The 17,251-nt window shown below is 42.6% G+C and overlaps 1 protein-coding gene across 5 annotated transcripts in view; it reads left to right on the forward strand.

Moving 5' to 3' along the window:
* ARHGEF9 (Cdc42 guanine nucleotide exchange factor 9) overlaps positions 1-17,251 on the forward strand; it is a 626,906-nt gene that overhangs the window by 507,143 nt on the left and 102,512 nt on the right. For all 5 annotated transcript variants that reach the window (XM_069747208.1, XM_069747209.1, XM_069747210.1 and 2 more), the window contains one exon: positions 10,647-10,826. In XM_069747208.1, coding sequence (XP_069603309.1) covers positions 10,647-10,826 — 180 coding nt within the window. The remainder of the gene's footprint in view (positions 1-10,646; positions 10,827-17,251) is intronic.

A 17,251-nucleotide genomic window follows, 5' to 3' on the forward strand; every position in this document is an offset into this window, starting at 1 on the left:
CAGGACCTTGCGCGATGTCATTAATTATTTCCCTTTCTCTTCATTTTGGACCTTTTTGGTGATGATGCCACATTTTATTGAATATTGAATCATTCATAAATATCAATATCTGCACATCACAAGGACCTTCCTCACTTGGGACCAATTTAGAAAAACAGTGTGGGGTAATCCCATTTTTGACAACCAGTCAAGCTAAAACAGACAGGTGGGGGTTGGTATTCTCAGGCTTGTAAGGGGCCATGGATATTGCCCCTCCCCAGCCTAAAAACAGCAGCCTGCAGCCGCCCCTATTAGATGAACCAATTCTGGCACTTTGCCTGGCTCTTCCCAATTGCCCTATGGCAGTGGAAAGTGGGCTTAAGATTTGTGGGATTGATGTCACCTTTGTATTGTCAGGTGACATCACGTGCACATATTAGTAATGGAGAGGCATCTATAAGATGCCTCTCCATTACTAACCTTATAGTCAGATTGTAAATAAAAAACACCTAGAAAAGTCCTTTATTTGAAATAAAAATACACATCGTTTTACTTTTTTATTTAAAAATAAAAAGCAAAGTTATACTCACCTTACGCCCATTCTATTGAAGTCCTTGTCCCCTGCAAAAAAAACCCAGAAAATAGTAAACAACAATAATACTCGCCAAACACCGGCTCCATTGAAGCCCTGGTCTCCTGTAAAAAAACCCTAAAACATCCATATCCTTCCCCTTTCCGACATACTGTACCACACCGTAATCCTTGTCTGCGATAAGTGGTTTTCAACCTGGATGATGCCAAGGTGCAACCGTCCAGGTTGAAGACCACTAGAGAATGAGCTGCTACCAGTGCAGAGTCAGTGACTACTGGTGATGCCATAGAGGTTATCACAGGTCACTGAGGCTGTGTTCCCAGCTCACTTCAGTGTGAGCCAGGCCAATGAACTGCGCTAAGCCCAGTGAGTCCACCGCAGATCACAGAGACATTTGTTAAAGTGAATTGCGGTGAACTCACAGAGCTTAGTGCTGCACCGTGAGACTTTTTCTCACGATGCCAGTGGTGATCTCACTGAGGTCTCCACAGTTGATCCGCCCAGCTCACAGCAAAGTGAGCTGGGAACTCAGCCTTAGTGACTTGCGGTAACCTTGATGACGTCACTGCTAGTCACGGACACTGGGCTTGCAGCAACTCATTCTCTTGTGGTCTTCAGCCTGGACAGTCGCATCTTGGCAACGTTGAGGTTGAAAACGTCTTATCGCAGACATGGATTATGGCGTGAAACAGTATATCGTACAGCTGAGGGATATTGTTTGTTTTTTTCCAGAGACCAGGGCTTCAATGGAAAGAGCGTTAGGTGAGTATTATTGTTGTTTATTATTTTCTGTTTTTTACAGGTGATGAAGGTGAATGGGCGTAAGGTGAGCATAAATTTACTTTCTATTTTTAACTAAAAAAGTAAAACAGTGTGTATTTTTATTTCAAATAAAGGACTTTATTCTGGGTGTTTTTTTTTATTTACAATGTGACTATGAGGTTAGTAATGGATAGGCGTCTTATAGACACCTCTCCATTACTAATCTTTGGGCTTGATGTCACCTGGCAATACAAAAGTGACATTAACCCCCACAAATATTAACCTCGCTTCAGACCACCACATGGCAAGTGGGAAAAGGCTCGCAAAGTGCCAGAATTTGCGCATATAATAGATGCGCCTTTTCTGGGGCAGCTGCGGGCTACTATTTTTAGGCTGGGGTTGCCTATATCCTCAAATTTATTGTGAAGCAGGACCAAAACCCCAAACATACAACCAATATTATTGAGAATTATCTTCACTGTAATGAGGAACAAGGAGTCCTGGAAGTGATGTTTGGAATCATATGAAGAGAAAGATGGATATGTGCAATCCTACATCCATAGATCTGTGGTTCGTCCCCCTAGATGTTTGGAACAACCAAGTTTCCGAGTTTTTTCACAAACTGTCTATAAGTGTACCTAGAAAAGTTAATGCTGTTTTGAAGGCAAAGGGTGGTCACACCAAATATTGATTTAATTTATATTTCTTAACCCCTTCCCGACCTGTGACACAGCGTATGCGTCATGAAAGTCGGTGCCAATCCGACCTGTGACGCATATGCTGTGTCACAGAAAGATCGCGTCCCTGCAGATCGGGTGAAAGGGTTAACTCCCATTTCACCCGATCTGCAGGGACAGGGGGAGTGGTAGTTTAGCCCAGGGGGGGTGGCTTCACCCCCTCGTGGCTACGATCGCTCTGATTGGCTGTTGAAAGTGAAACTGCCAATCAGAGCGATTTGTAATATTTCACCTAAAAAAATGGTGAAATATTACAATCCAGCCATGGCCGATGCTGCAATATCATCGGCCATGGCTGGAAATACTAATGTGCCCCCACCCCACCCCTCCGATCGCCCCCCCAGCCCCCCGATCTGTGGCCCGCTCCCCTCCGTCCTGTGCTCCGCTCCCCCGTCCTCCTGTCCGCTCCCCCCGTGCTCCAATCACACCCCCCGCGCTCCAATCAAACCCCCCCGCACTCCGATCCCCCCCCGTGCTCCGAACCACCCCCCCTGCACACCGATCCCCCCCCCCTGCACACCGATCCACCCGCCCGCACACCGATCACTCTCCCCCATGCTCCGATCCCTCCCCCCCCGTGCTCCGACGCCCCCCCGTGCCCTGATCTCCCCCCCCTGTGCCCTGATCTCCCCCCCTTATACTTACCGATCCTGGCGGGGTCCGTCAGTCTTCTTCCCCGAGCGCCGCCATGTTCCAAAATGGCGGGCGCATGCGCAGTGCGCCCGCCGAATCTGCCGGCCGGCAGATTCGTTCCAATGTGAATTTTGATCACTGTGATATAATCTATCACAGTGGTCAAAATAAAAAAACAGTAAATGACCCCCCCCATTTGTCCCCCATAGATAGGGACAATAATAAAATAAAGAATTTTTTTTTTTTTCACTAAGGTTGGAGTTAGAACTAGGGTTAGGGTTAGGGGTAGGGTTAGGGGTAGGGTTAGGGTTAGGGTTAGGGTTAGGGGTAGGGTTAGGGGTAGGGTTAGGGGTAGGGTTAGGGGTAGGGTTAGGGTTAGGGTTAGGGTTAGGGGTAGGGTTAGGGGTAGGGGTAGGGGTAGGGTTAGGGGTAGGGTTAGGGGTAGGGGTAGGGTTAGGGGTAGGGTTAGGGTTAGGGTTTCGGTATGTGCACACGTATTCTGGTCCTCTGCGGATTTTTCTGCAGCGGATTTGATAAATCCGCAGTGCTAAACCGCTGCCGATTTATGGCAGATTTACCGCGGTTTTTCTGCGCATTTCACTGCGGTTTTACAACTGCGATTTTCTATTGGAGCAGTTGTAAAACCGCTGTGGAATCCGCAGAAAGAAGTGACATGCTGCGGAATGTAAACCGCTGCGTTTCCGTGCAGTTTTTCCGCAGCATGTGTACAGCGATTTTTGTTTCCCATAGGTTTACATTGAAATGTAAACTCATGGGAAACTGCTGCGGATCCGCAGCGTTTTCCACAGCGTGTGCACATACCTTTAGAATTAGGCTATGTGCACACGGTGCGGATTTGGCTGCGGATCCGCAGCGGATTGGCCGCTGCGGATCCGCAGCAGTGTTCCATCAGGTTTACAGTACCATGTAAACCTATGGAAAACCAAATCCGCTGTGCCCATGGTGCGGAAAATACCGCACGGAAACGCTGCGTTGTATTTTCCGCAGCATGTCAATTCTTTGTGCGGATTCCGCAGCGTTTTACACCTATTCCTCAATAGGAATCCGCAGGTGAAATCCGCAGGTAAAACGCAGTGCCTTTTACCCGCGGATTTTTCAAAAATGGTGCGGAAAAATCTCACACGAATCCGCAACGTGGGTACATAGCCTTAGGGTTAGGGTTGGGTTGGAATTAGGGTTGTGGTTAGGGTTAGGGGTGTGTTGGGGTTAGGGTTGTGGTTAGGGGTGTGTTGCGGTTAGGGTTGTGGTTAGGGTTACGGCTACAGTTGGGATAAGGGTTAGGGGTGTGTTGGAGGTAGAATTGAGGGGTTTCCACTGTTTAGGCACATCAGGGGGTCTCCAAACGCAACATGGCGCCACCATTGATTCCAGCCAATCTTTTATTCAAAAAGTCAAATGGTGCTCCTTCCCTTCCGAGCCCCGACGTGTGCCCAAACAGTGGTTTACCCCCACATATGGGGTATCAGTGTACTCAGGACAAACTGGGCAACAATTACTGGGGTCCAATTTCTCCTGTTACCCTTGAGAAAATAAAAAATTGCTTGCTAAAACATCATTTTTGAGGAAAGTAAAATGATTTTTTATTTTCACGGCTCTGCGTTGTAAACGTCTGTGAAGCACTTGGGGGTTCAAAGTGCTCACCACATATCTAGATAAGTTCCTTGGGGGGTCTAGTTTCCAAAATGGGGTCACTTGTGGGGGGTTTCTACTGTTTAGGCACACCAGGGGCTCTGCAAACGCAACGTGACGCCCGCAGACCATTCCATCAAAGTCTGCATTTCAAAACGTCACTACTTGACTTCCGAGCCCCGACATGTGCCCAAACAGTGGTTTACCCCCACATATGGGGTATCAGCGTACTCAGGACAAACTGGGCAACAATTACTGGGGTCCAATTTCTCCTGTTACCCTTGAGAAAATAAAAAATTGCTTGCTAAAACATCATTTTTGAGGAAAGAAAAATGATTTTTTATTTTCACGGCTCTGCGTTGTAAACGTCTGTGAAGCACTTGGGGGTTCAAAGTGCTCACCACATATCTAGATAAGTTCCTTGGGGGGTCTAGTTTCCAAAATGGGGTCACTTGTGGGGGGTTTCTACTGTTTAGGCACACCAGGGGCTCTGCAAACGCAACGTGACGCCCGCAGACCATTCCATCAAAGTCTGCATTTCAAAAGTCACTACTTCCCTTCTGAGCCCCGACGTGTGCCCAAACAGTGGTTTACCCCCACATATGGGGTATCAGCGTACTCAGGAGAAACTGGACAACAACTTTTGGGGTCCAATTTCTCCTGTAACCCTTGGGAAAATAAAAAATTCTGGGCTAAAAAATTATTTTTGAGGAAAGAAAACGTATTTATTATTTTCACTGCTCTGTGTTATAAACTTCTGTGAAGCACTTGGGGGTTCAAAGTGCTCACCTCACATCTAGATAAGTTCCTTTCGGGGTCTAGTTTCTAAAATGGGGTCACTTGTGGGGGGTTTCTACTGTTTAGCCACATCAGGGGCTCTGCAAACGCAACGTAACGCCCGCAGAGCATTCCATCAAAGTCTGCATTTCAAAATGTCACTACTTGACTTCCGAGCCCCGACATGTGCCCAAACTGTGGTTTACCCCCACATATGGGGTATCAGCGTACTCAGGAGAAACTGTACAACAACTTTTGGGGTCAAATTTCTCCTGTTACCCTTGGGAAAATAATAAATTGCAGGCTAAAAGATCATTTTAGAGAAAATAAAATTTTTATTTTATTTTCATGGCTCTGCGTTATAAACTTCTGTGAAGCACTTGGAAGTTCAAAGTCCTCACCACACATCTAGATTAGTTCCTTTGGGGGTCTAGTTTCCAAAATGGGGTCATATGTGGGGGATCTCCAATGTTTAGGCACACAGGGGCTCTCCAAACGTGACATGGTGTCCGCTAATGATTGGAGCTAATTTTCCATTTAAAAAGCCAATTGGCGTGCCTTCCCTTCCGAGCCCTGCCGTGCGCCCAAACAGTGGTTTACCCCCACATATGGGGTATCAGCGTACTCAGGACAAACTGGACAACAACATTTGCGGTCCAATTTCTCCTATTACCCTTGGCAAAATAGGAAATTCCAGGCTAAAAATCATTTTTGAGGAAAGAAAAATTATTTTTTATTTTCATGGCTCTGCATTATAAACTTCTGTGAAGCACCTGGGGGTTTAAAGTGCTCAATATGCATCTAGATAAGTTCCTTGGGGGGTCTAGTTTCCAAAATGGGGTCACTTGTGGGGGAGCTCCAATGCATAGGCACACAGGGGCTCTCTAAACGCGACATGGTGTCCGCTAACAATTGGAGCTAATTTTCCATTCAAAAAGTCAAATGGCGCGCCTTCCCTTCCGAGCCCTGCCGTGTGCCCAAACAGTGGTTTACCCCCACATATGAGGTATCGGCGTACTCGGGAGAAATTGCCCAACAAATTTTAGGATTCATTTTATCCTATTGCCCATGTGAAAATGAAAAACTGAGGCGAAAAGAATTTTTTTGTGAAAAAAAAAAGTACTTTTTCATTTTTACAGATCAATTTGTGAAGCACCTGAGGGTTTAAAGTGCTCAATATGCATCTAGATAAGTTCCTTGGGGCGTCTAGTTTCCAAAATGGGGTCACGTGTGGGGGAGCTCCAATTTTTAGGCACACGGGGGCTCTCCAAACGTGACATGGTGTCCGCTAAAGAGTGGAGCCAATTTTTCATTCAAAAAGTCAAATGGCGCTCCTTCCCTTCCAAGCCCTGCCGTGCGCCCAAACATTGGTTTACCCCCACATATGAGGTATCAGCGTACTCAGGACAAATTGGACAACAACTTTCGTGGTTCAGTTTCTCCTTGTACCATTGGGAAAATAAAAAAAATGTTGCTAAAAGATAATTTTTGTGACTAAAAAGTTAAATGTTCATTTTTTCCTTCCATGTTGCTTCTGCTGCTGTGAAGCACCTGAAGGGTTAAAAAACTTCTTGAATGTGGTTTTGAGCACCTTGAGGGGTGCATTTTTTAGAATGGTGTCACTTTTGGGTATTTTCATCCATATAGACCCCTCAAACTGACTTCAAATGTGAGGTGGTCCCTAAAAAAAATGGTTTTGTAAATTTCGTTGTAAAAATGAGAAATCGCTGGTCAAATTTTAACTCTTATAACTTCCTAGCAAAAAAAAATGTTGTTTCCAAAATTGTGCTGGTGTAAAGTATACATGTGGGAAATGTTATTTATTAACTATTTTGTGTCACATAACTCTCTGGTTTAACAGAATAAAAATTCAAAATGTGAAAATTGCGAAATTTTCAAAATTTTCGCCAAATTTCCGTTTTTATCACAAATAAACGCAGAATTTATTGACCTAAATTTACCACTAACATGAAGCCCAATATGTCACGAAAAAACAATCTCAGAACCGCTAGGATCCGTTGAAGCGTTCCTGAGTTATTACCTCATAAAGGGACACTGGTCAGAATTGCAAAAAACGGCCAGGTCATTAAGGTCAAAATAGGCTGGGTCATGAAGGGGTTAATTTCTCTTTTCTTCATTCACTTTGCATGTTGTTGATTGATAGAAAATAGTAAACATTCCATCTCCTCTATTTATATTTCTATTACATATTTGTACCATTTAGCAGTAACATAACCTTAGGACATAGGTTTCCAAGGCCTGCAACTGCCTAAGGAAGGTGTAAGTCAAGTCTCTGGAAAGCTGTGCAGTATCCCAGGCTCTTATCATTCTATGACCTTTCTTTTGCTGTATTTTCAACAGTTGGGATCCCCTGGTGAATGTCTCCCGTCATTATTACTATGAAAATGTGTGCAGTAGCAGCCAGAATAATTAGAAAATGCTGCAGAGGTCAGAGCAGTCACACAAGACCGCAAGCTAGTGTCTTGAGGATGTTAAAAAATTGAACCTCATTCCTGGTGATAGTGAGAATTTAACGCATCACAACTACAATATATTTTAGTCCTCCAAGTGCTGGAACATTAAGGCTGCCTTCACACTAGCAGTATTTGGTCAGTATTTTACATCAGTATTTGTTAGAAAAAAACAGGAGTGGGTGATAAATGCAGAAGTGGTGCATATGTTTCTATTATACTTTTCCTCTGATTGTTCAAATCCTGGTTTTGGCTTACAAATACTGATGTAAAATACTGACCAAATACCGCTAGTGTGACGGCAGCCTTATAGGTTTATTTTAATATTGTTGTTTGTCGGTTTGAAATTAACCATTTGTACTTTTAACTAGTACATGGTTTTAGAAAAAAATGTATCCTGTATATATGCTTTTAATATCTTTTTTTTACATTTTTAAGCATAGCTTTTACAGAATCATCACTGTGACTAAGAAAAAGGCAGTTTGCACCAGTTTTTAATGAACAAAGAGCTCCAAAAAGTAACACATTGCACAAAAAATCGGCAAAAAGTTGCATATTGCACCAATTTTTTTTCTACACCATTCTTAGCAAAAGTTGAAAAAGTAGACATGGTGCATCAGGAAGGGGTGTTTCCAACAACTTTTAGATAGATTTAACAGTGATGAGCGAGTGTACTCGTTGCTCGGGTTTTCCCGAGCACGCTCGGGTGATCTCCGAGTATTTGTAACTGCTCGGAGATTTAGTTTTTGTCACCTCAGCTGAATGATATAAGGCTGCTAGCCAGGCTGAGTACATGTGGGGGTTGCCTGGTTGCTAGGGAATTCCCACATGTGTTCAGCCTGTCTGGCAGCCGTAAATCATTCAGCTGAGGTGACAAAAACTAAATCTCTGAGCACTTACAAATACTCGGAGATCACCCGAGCGTGCTCGGGAAAACCCGAGTAACGAGTATACTCGCTCATCACTATAAACCTTTACAGCAAAGAAATATTGCAAATGTTGGTGAAAATCTGCACCTGCTCATAGGAGTTGTAGGTTTAATTTTTAACAACTTAATAAAAGGGTTATTCCCACAATAACAGGATATCCTTTGCCTGTAGGATAGAAATAACTTGCATGCTGATCCCTGCAGGTCCCACTGCTATGGCCCACAGTGATCCTGAGCTGTACAAAGCCCTGTCTAGAATAGACCAGAGGTGCGTGTGCCCAACCTCCGTCCAATCATTATCTACGGCAACGAGTGGGCAATACCTTTTCTTAAAGGGCCACATGAAAACCTGGCACTGTTATAGAGAGATGAAAAACACTGTTCAATATTAATTCCCACATATGCTCTCCTCCCCCATCCAAGTGGTTTATTATTTCAGTAACCACATTTGCAGTAGTCGTCATCCCTCAAATGCCATCCCACCCAACACCACTCATCCTGCTGCCGTCAGCTTATGTTCACATCTCCTGGGCCTCCTAGTAGATTAGAAGTAGTGCACTACTCAGAATTCAGGGTTAAGAAGAACCTGTTAGGATGAACTTTTGCCTTATACTAAAATGTATGGCTGTATAGGCCCTGTCAGCCTTAGTAAATCCATAGTTATTTCTGTAGAAATCCTCCCTGAAGATAAATGCAAAATTAGTGGCAAGTGCTTTTAGGGTGTATCAAAGCACTTCTAGGTCTTTAACCTGCACTCCTTATTTACCCCTCAGCTCACATCAGGCAGCACTGATGGAGAGTGATGAGCATGTAGACTGACAGGGCAAGTCCAGAAGCACACTGCATAACAAAATCATTTGCGCAAAGGGTCAGGTCCACACAGGTCAGGTGCACACTGCGTCCAAGCAGACTGCAATGTTGGCAACACTGTACAGCCACTTAATTACAGCATCACAGTAGCTCAGTGGTTAGCACTGTTGCTTTGGTTCAGGGTCCTGGGTTCAATTCCCACCAAGGCCAATACTGCAAGGAGCTTGTATGTCCTCTCTGTGTTTGCGTGGGTTTCCTCCAGGTTCACTGGTTTCCTCCCACATTACAAAGACATACAGATAGCGAATCTAGATTGTCAGCCCCAATTGGGACAGTGATTCCAAAGTCTGTAAATTGCTGTGTAATATAATGGCACTATATAAATAGGCACAATAATAATCTAATATCTGGCCTTTTTGCTGTCCATGTCTGCCGGCCAGATAGAGACACACAAAAAGCTGGATGTGGCTTGCGAGTCATAACTTGTCCAGGTCTGGCCAGAAACAGACAAGTGCCAGAAATTTTTCTTTCCATTTTGGGAGTTAGGCCGGGGTCACACTTGCGAGTGCAATGCGAGAAACTCACACAAGTCTCTCGCCTCAATATCCGGCACTGCCGCCAGCACTCGGGACCGGAGTGTGCGGCTGCATGTATTTCTATGCAGCTGAACGCTCTGGTCCCGAGTGCCAGTGGCAGTGCCAGGTTTTGAGGTGAGAGACATGTGCGAGTTTCTCACATTGCACTCGCAAGTGTGACCCCGGCCTAACACTTTAAGTAGCTGAATAATCCTTTAAAGCTTCAGAATATTTGTTTGTAGTCTGTTACTATCATTGGTGGTCAGTCACAGACCGAAGAGGGCCCCTGTGCAAGAACAATATATGGACCCTTTTCAGCCCAATCGATCCTAAAATGTATAATTGCACCTGTTTTGGAGGTAGAAATGGGCCCCCATACCTCTTGAGCCCCTGTGCCCTCACACAGGTTGCAGCAATGATATGTCCGCCTCTCGTTACTATGTAAAATCACGTTCTTGCATGGAGAATGTAGACATAAAATGGAAGGAGAGTTTTTATCTAGTTTTGCAATGTTTGGAACAATACAGAAAGACAGGTAAATGACATTCCCTTAACTTGCAGATGTATTATTATTTACAAAGATATTTTAAAAAATAAAAATCACTTTTAGGAGAATATTTTTTTTTTACAATGGATAATTTGTGTTTCTAACAAACTGGTCATTCCCCCAGGATTTTGTCAGGTTTTATGGGGTTTTTTTAACCCCTTTGCGTTATTCTGTTTCTTTCACAGGGTTATTTGAAGCAGTGCAGGAAGCGGAGAGACATGTTCAGTGATGAGCAGTTAAAGGTCATCTTCGGGAACATTGAGGACATCTACCGGTTCCAGATGGGTTTTGTTAGAGACCTCGAGAAGCAGTACAATAATGAGGAGCCACATCTCAGTGAAATAGGACCATGCTTTCTAGAACATGTAAGTGTAAATGGGCTGGGAAACATTAGGTCTTGTTAGGCTGCAATTTATAGTCAAGCTGCGCAGAACATCTAAAGTAGAGTCTCATTGCAAACTTGGCCATAAAATGTATTAAGGTTCTTATGTGTTTTGAAGAAAGCGGCAATAGAAAGATGTTAGGCAGCTGGCACTATGTTTCGATGCTAGTTTAGAATTTTAATTTATAGTCATCGTTGCATTTCCGGCTAATTTTGATGTTCTAAATTTTCATGTGAATTTTGATGATTATTCTTCATATTTCTCAACCTTTTTCGACTGTCCTGAAACACTTTCCATAAAGCAACATAACTTCACAAATAGCATGATTGTTTGTAACCTAACCTATGTTATTCAATAGGGTATAGATACATTCATGCACTAAGTGACTAACTCGCTTAATACTTCATGAAAAAGCACGAGGTCTTTAGAACTGCTGTTCAGGTGCTTGAGGTCTCCATTTGGAAACTCTGTACCATCCATCACAGCTTAGTCATCCTATTACTTTCCTAGACAAAACACATTTATTTTTTCCAGAAGCAGTTGCATGAGAATAATATCCCAATTACTGAGACTGAGCTGTTAGTGAACGATATTGTGGTTTCTTAGATGTAATAAACTCCTTACAATATTTCATCCCATCAGACCAAGAAAAATAAAGAAGTTGTCGTCTCACCTTGTTCACAAATATTACAGTACATAGCAGTTTGCCATGCCAGTGTAGACCTAAAACCAATAGTTAGCCAATATCCAAGAGTATAGTAAAATCAGTTGATATTTTATTTGAATCTCTTATAAAAGACAAGATGTCATCTCATTACGCATTTCAGGCCATTCTGGACCTTACGCAGATTGTTTTCAGATTCAAATAAAGTTCCATATGACTTTACTATGCTATTGGATGCTGCAATACATTGGTCTTTGGTCATTAGCGCAAGAACACTCGAGACCCTTGGGGACTAGCTAAGAACCCATATTCAGTTTTTTACATTTTTGTTTAGCCACAATAGATCAATGTATAGTGTTGGATATGCGATCCATGTCTTTTTTCTTCAGTTGTAGCAAAACATAGATAAGCAAAGTGCATATTGTCTACAGCTTGCTGAATATTTGGAATATGCGGGCCCCACATAGCCAAATGTTCTGTACCCCTTGGACTTCCATTATCTCATGCTCCTCTACGTTTGTTTCATTGTCTCCTGGATTAGGAAATTGGATTTTTTTGTTACATTCGAGGGCTCTTTGCACCATTTTCATCCCACAACACTATAGATATGTTTCCTACACTAGATTAATAGGTGCCCTAACATAGAAGTGAATGGTGGGTGTCAGTTGCAATCATATTCAAGGGCCCTTGGGGTCACTATTAGTGATGAGCGAATATACTCGTTACTCGAGATTTCCCGAGCACGCTCGGGTGACCTCCGAGTATTTTTAAGTGCTCGGAGATTTAGTTTTCATCGCCGCAGCTGAATGATTTACATCTGTTAGCCAGCATAAGTACATGTGGGGGTTGCCTGGTTGCTAGGGAATCCCCACATGTACTTATGCTGGCTAACAGATGTAAATCATTCAGCTGCGGCGATGAAAACTAAATCTCCGAGCACTTAAAAATACTCGGAGGTCACCCGAGCGTGCTCGAGAAGTCTCGAGTAACGAGTATATCCTCTCATCACTAGTCACTATCATTATTCACGATTATAAATCTGGTAATAACCTGCACAGACCCGCTTTTAGTTTTCTGTTTACAGCAGTCTTTAAATTAGCAATAGAACTGATTTCTTTTATGATATTTTAACCACTTTACGCAATTAGTAAAAAAAAATTTGCTTTAATTTTCTTATCTCTACATTCCAAAAGTCACAACTTTTTTTTGTCATCTATGTAGCTAAAAGCGGATTTAATTTCATTTTTAATAGAATGAATAACGCAAAAAAAAACCATTATTGTCAGGTACCTGAAAAAAACAGTAATTCCTCCGTTTTTTTGTTTGATTATTATGGCATTCAAAGTGCATTAAAAATGAGATCCAGTTTATTCTGTGGGTCAGTACATTTATGTCCATACCAAATTTTAAAAATATATATATTGAAAAAATTCCCAAATTTTTGTTTTGTGTTGCAGTAAACAGAAAGGCACAATTTAGACTTTTTCCATGTGAGGGTTTGTTGTTTTGTGACAAGCTATAGCTTTTGATGACTTTTTGATAACTTCTAATTTTGGGAGAAAGATCAACAAGCTGCATTTTTGCCATTTTTTTACATAGTTCTGACTTTTACATTTTTTTAAATTAGCAATATTAGTTGAGTTTATATTATTGATATTTTTACATGATAAATTTCAAGGGGTGGGATGATTTAAATTTTCTTTCATTTTTATCTTTGAGTTACACTAGGAACTTAAATATTTGACAAATGAGACAATTCTCTGTTATAATTGATTAAACTTGTGCAACTTCACATGGGCCCAAGGGATTAGGGGGCCAACTTCTGCATCAAAAGCCGCAAGCAGCTTCCATCACAGACACATAAAGGATGCATTACAATGAACTATTGGACTGCAAAGGCCCATTTACTGTTTTTGTACAGAGGCCCTCTTCTGTCTTTGCCTAGAACCTACTATAATGTATTGCAGTGTATTGTCTTTTCTTCTTGTGGCAGGGCTAAATATAAGTACTAAGATGTCAGCTGAAGGCCCCACAATGCCATGACCACCCATCTTAGCTCCCAACAGTTGCAGTCAGTTGTCAGCCATATTACACAGCACCATCTGCTACTTATGGAACAGGATCAGCTCCTCTATACAACTCCCTCCCTCACTCCCGTAAACAATACATGTTGGAAGGTTTTAAAGTGAAGCTATCATCAGAACATGACCTTTTGTTTAAATCAGCTTTTGTATTAATGCATTTTTTGCAATTTTTTGCCAATTTTTATTTTCCTTTTCACAATTTGCGTCAAAAACGCAAAACAAATTTGGATTCCTACAATTTTCACACTGGTCACTGAGGCTTTTTCAGACACTAGCTTCCTATTGTTTCAAGAAATAATGCATGCACATAGCCACAATGGTCAGACATCAACCCTCTTTTTTATTAACCCCATCACGACATGAGCTGTACATATGTGGCGCATGTCGGGTTTCCCCCTTTGATGTGGGCTCCGGCGCTGAGCCCACATCTTTGCTGGTACATGTCAGCTGATTTGAACAGCTGACATGTGCCCCTAACAGCCGCGGGTGGAATTGCGATCCACCTGTGTCTGTTAACCTAATCAATGCAGCTGTCAACCTCTGACATTTAACATATTCCTGCCCATTGGCCCCCATGTCACATGAACGCGGGACACTAATGGGTTGGCATGACAACCCGGGGTCTGCAGAAGACCCCTGGGATTGTCATAGCCGAATAGCTATGAGCGCCGCCCAGCGGTCAGCACTGATAGCAAGAGAGCATTTCTGCTACAGAGAACAGGGCTAAAGCCCTGCTGTGTGTAGCACGAGCAATCAGATGATTGCAGCTTCTTGTCTCCCATGGAGACTATTGAAGCAAGTGTAAAGTAAGAAAAAAGAGCCATCACTTTTTTATTTTTCTGTCAATATGGCCATGTGAGGGCTTGTCTTTTGTGGGAAGAGTTGTACTTTTGAATGACATAATTAGTTTTGCCAAATTGTGTACTGGAAACCGAGATTGACAGCAGCATTTAACATGTTAACAGCCGCGGGTGGATCGCGATTCCACCCACGCCTGCTAGGGCCACATGTCAGCTGATCAGATCAGCTGTCATGTGCTGGAAAAGGTGCAGGCTCATTGCCGGAGCCCGCACCAAACTGGGGGAGGCACCCAATGATGGACACTGCACGTCATTGGGTGTTAAGGGCTTACTGTAATGTTTTCATAAGATAAATGAAAGGTAAATACAGCAATATTTTAAAATTCTATATGGACATTACTCACTGGTGGTTTGGCCCACACATCATCTAGTTCTGGCTGCTGAGTCCCCAATAAGAAAAGGTTGAGAGCCCCTGGTCAAGAAGGTCCCGTGTCGTAGAATGCTGTAGGGTATTTAAATGTATTGAAATTTTTGGGCTACTAGTTAATTGAGATTTTTTTATCACATTTTTCACCAGCCATTCCAGTAACAAAATCTTCAATTGAATAGCAAAAAATTTGTGGAAGAATGTTATCCCTGGTATTAAATGGGTTAAAGATCCACACAGGTTTTGATGTTGCTGGAAATGGCTTTGAGTCTGCTTTCTTGACACTGCCTAAATGACAGCAGCTGAGCAGTAAAATGCGCCGGCCCAGCGTGTAGAATGAACATTACACTTCAGTTGACTAAATGCCCGAGGGTTTCAGCCTAGTTTAGCGTCCTGTTACATAAGCCACACAGGTCTGGCCTTCATCATCTGTGAATATGTCAGGGAACGTCAAGAAAATTATAATTCCCCCCTTTTTAGATTTTTATCTGCAATGAATAGACCACTATTATGTAAGAGCCTTTTGGGCACAGTCCTGTTTTACCCATGCAATCTCTGGCATGGCAATTCATTTTTATGCACATGTGTTTTCCCTGCTTCTACTCATGTTCACATGATGTGGTTTATGTCAGGACCACTGTGCAGGTTGACGACCACACACATAGAGATTGCCTTGCTAATGCATATTTTGGAATCTTTTTCTTTAGTGGTGGATTCCACGTGTCAGATTTTGTTAGCGAAATGTATATGATTGAATATCAGTTCCATTAATTTGAATGATGTTGTTTTAGAAGCAAAGAAATGCATTTTAGCAAGTTCTACTGCCATCAACGGAACAGTCAGAAATTTCAGTAACAAAATATTTTCTTATTTGAACTTCTTCCGAAATATCTGTTTTGGACAGACTTTCTAGAGAGAGGGGACAGTCACCTGCATGATTTAAATAGCTTTAAATAAGTATACCCAAGAGGGACATAACGGCATATTCACTGATCTGGTCTATGGGGTCTAACATCTGGGTTACCGATTTCAACACTGGCAAATTAGAGTCTTTCATTCCCATTATATGCATTCAGTGTATATGTATTCAGTCTCTATGGTAGTCCGTAGGAGATAAGTTACCAGTCTAGTGAGTAAGCACACTATTTCCAAATCTTTCGTCAACTTTCATGGAAAGAAACCCCACTGTTTTACATGAATATGATAGATTTATTGTTTGCTTGGTTTAAACCCAATGGATATATTGGATATTTCATTAAAGCTCTTTATGACAAAACCCCCGTTAAGTAAACCACATAGTAGTAATATTACCTGTGTCTTCCACCATTGAGCATGTATGTCTGAGAGCGCATCAGGTGCGATGACGTCACTACATGGCGACTGCTGCGTGGAGTCCAGTACACAACGCAGACCAGAACTAAAATGAAGCATAATTAGATGAATACTTTTTTTCTTATTGTCCGCACTTTTTGGGGGGTTGTGTGATGACATCATACTTTTCAGGGGGCTGTATGGCTATATAAATATATTATATTATGTGAGGGTCTGTATAAGGACATCATACTGCATGGGTGGCTGTTTGGGACATCATTACTGTGTGGGGGACTCTGAGGACATCATTCTGTTTGAGGGGCTGTGGAATTACATCACATTGTTTAAGAGGGCTGTGTGGGGTGGCTATCAGGTCATCATATTGTGTTAGTAGCTGTTGATCAAGGTACATCATACTGTTTAAGAGGACTGTGTAGGAGTTTTGTTGGGACGTCATGCTGCATGTGGGCTGTATAGGGACATCATTACTTTGTGGGGGGTTGTTTGGGGATATCATACTGTGTAGGGACATCATTACTTTTGGGGAGTCTCTGTGGGAACATCATACTATGTGGAAGGTTTTTGCAGGCATCATACTGTTTGAGGGGCTCTGTAAATCCATCATAGTGTTTAAGAGACCGCTGTGTGGAAATTACGGGGGGGACTACGGGGGCATCATATTTTCCTGGGAGCTGTTGATCAAGGTACATGGATGAATAACAGGAGCAGTATGATTTATAAACATTCTAAAAAGGAGTAAATTGCATGGTTTTGATTAGCTTCTACTGGTAAGAATTCTTACAATCAGACCCATCGTAACATGTATTAGCAGTAGCTAGCAGCAAGTCAATATAAATAACTAGATGGTGGCCCGATTCTAACGCATCAGGTATTCTAGAATATGTATGTATGTACGTACGTCGCGCTGTGAGTGGGGGTAAATTCTGCGCCAGTATCGCTGATTGGTCACGGCCAGCCATAAGCTACCAATCACTGAAGCGGTGTTTAAATCCCTCGCCAATATCGTAGATTGGTCACGGCCGGCCGGGCACCACCAATGACTGAAGCGGTGTTTAAATACCGCACCAATATCGCTGATTGGTCATGGCCCGCCGTGAGCT

Source organism: Ranitomeya imitator, chromosome 2 (assembly GCF_032444005.1).
Source record: "Ranitomeya imitator isolate aRanImi1 chromosome 2, aRanImi1.pri, whole genome shotgun sequence".
NCBI classification, from domain to species: Eukaryota; Metazoa; Chordata; class Amphibia; order Anura; family Dendrobatidae; genus Ranitomeya; species Ranitomeya imitator.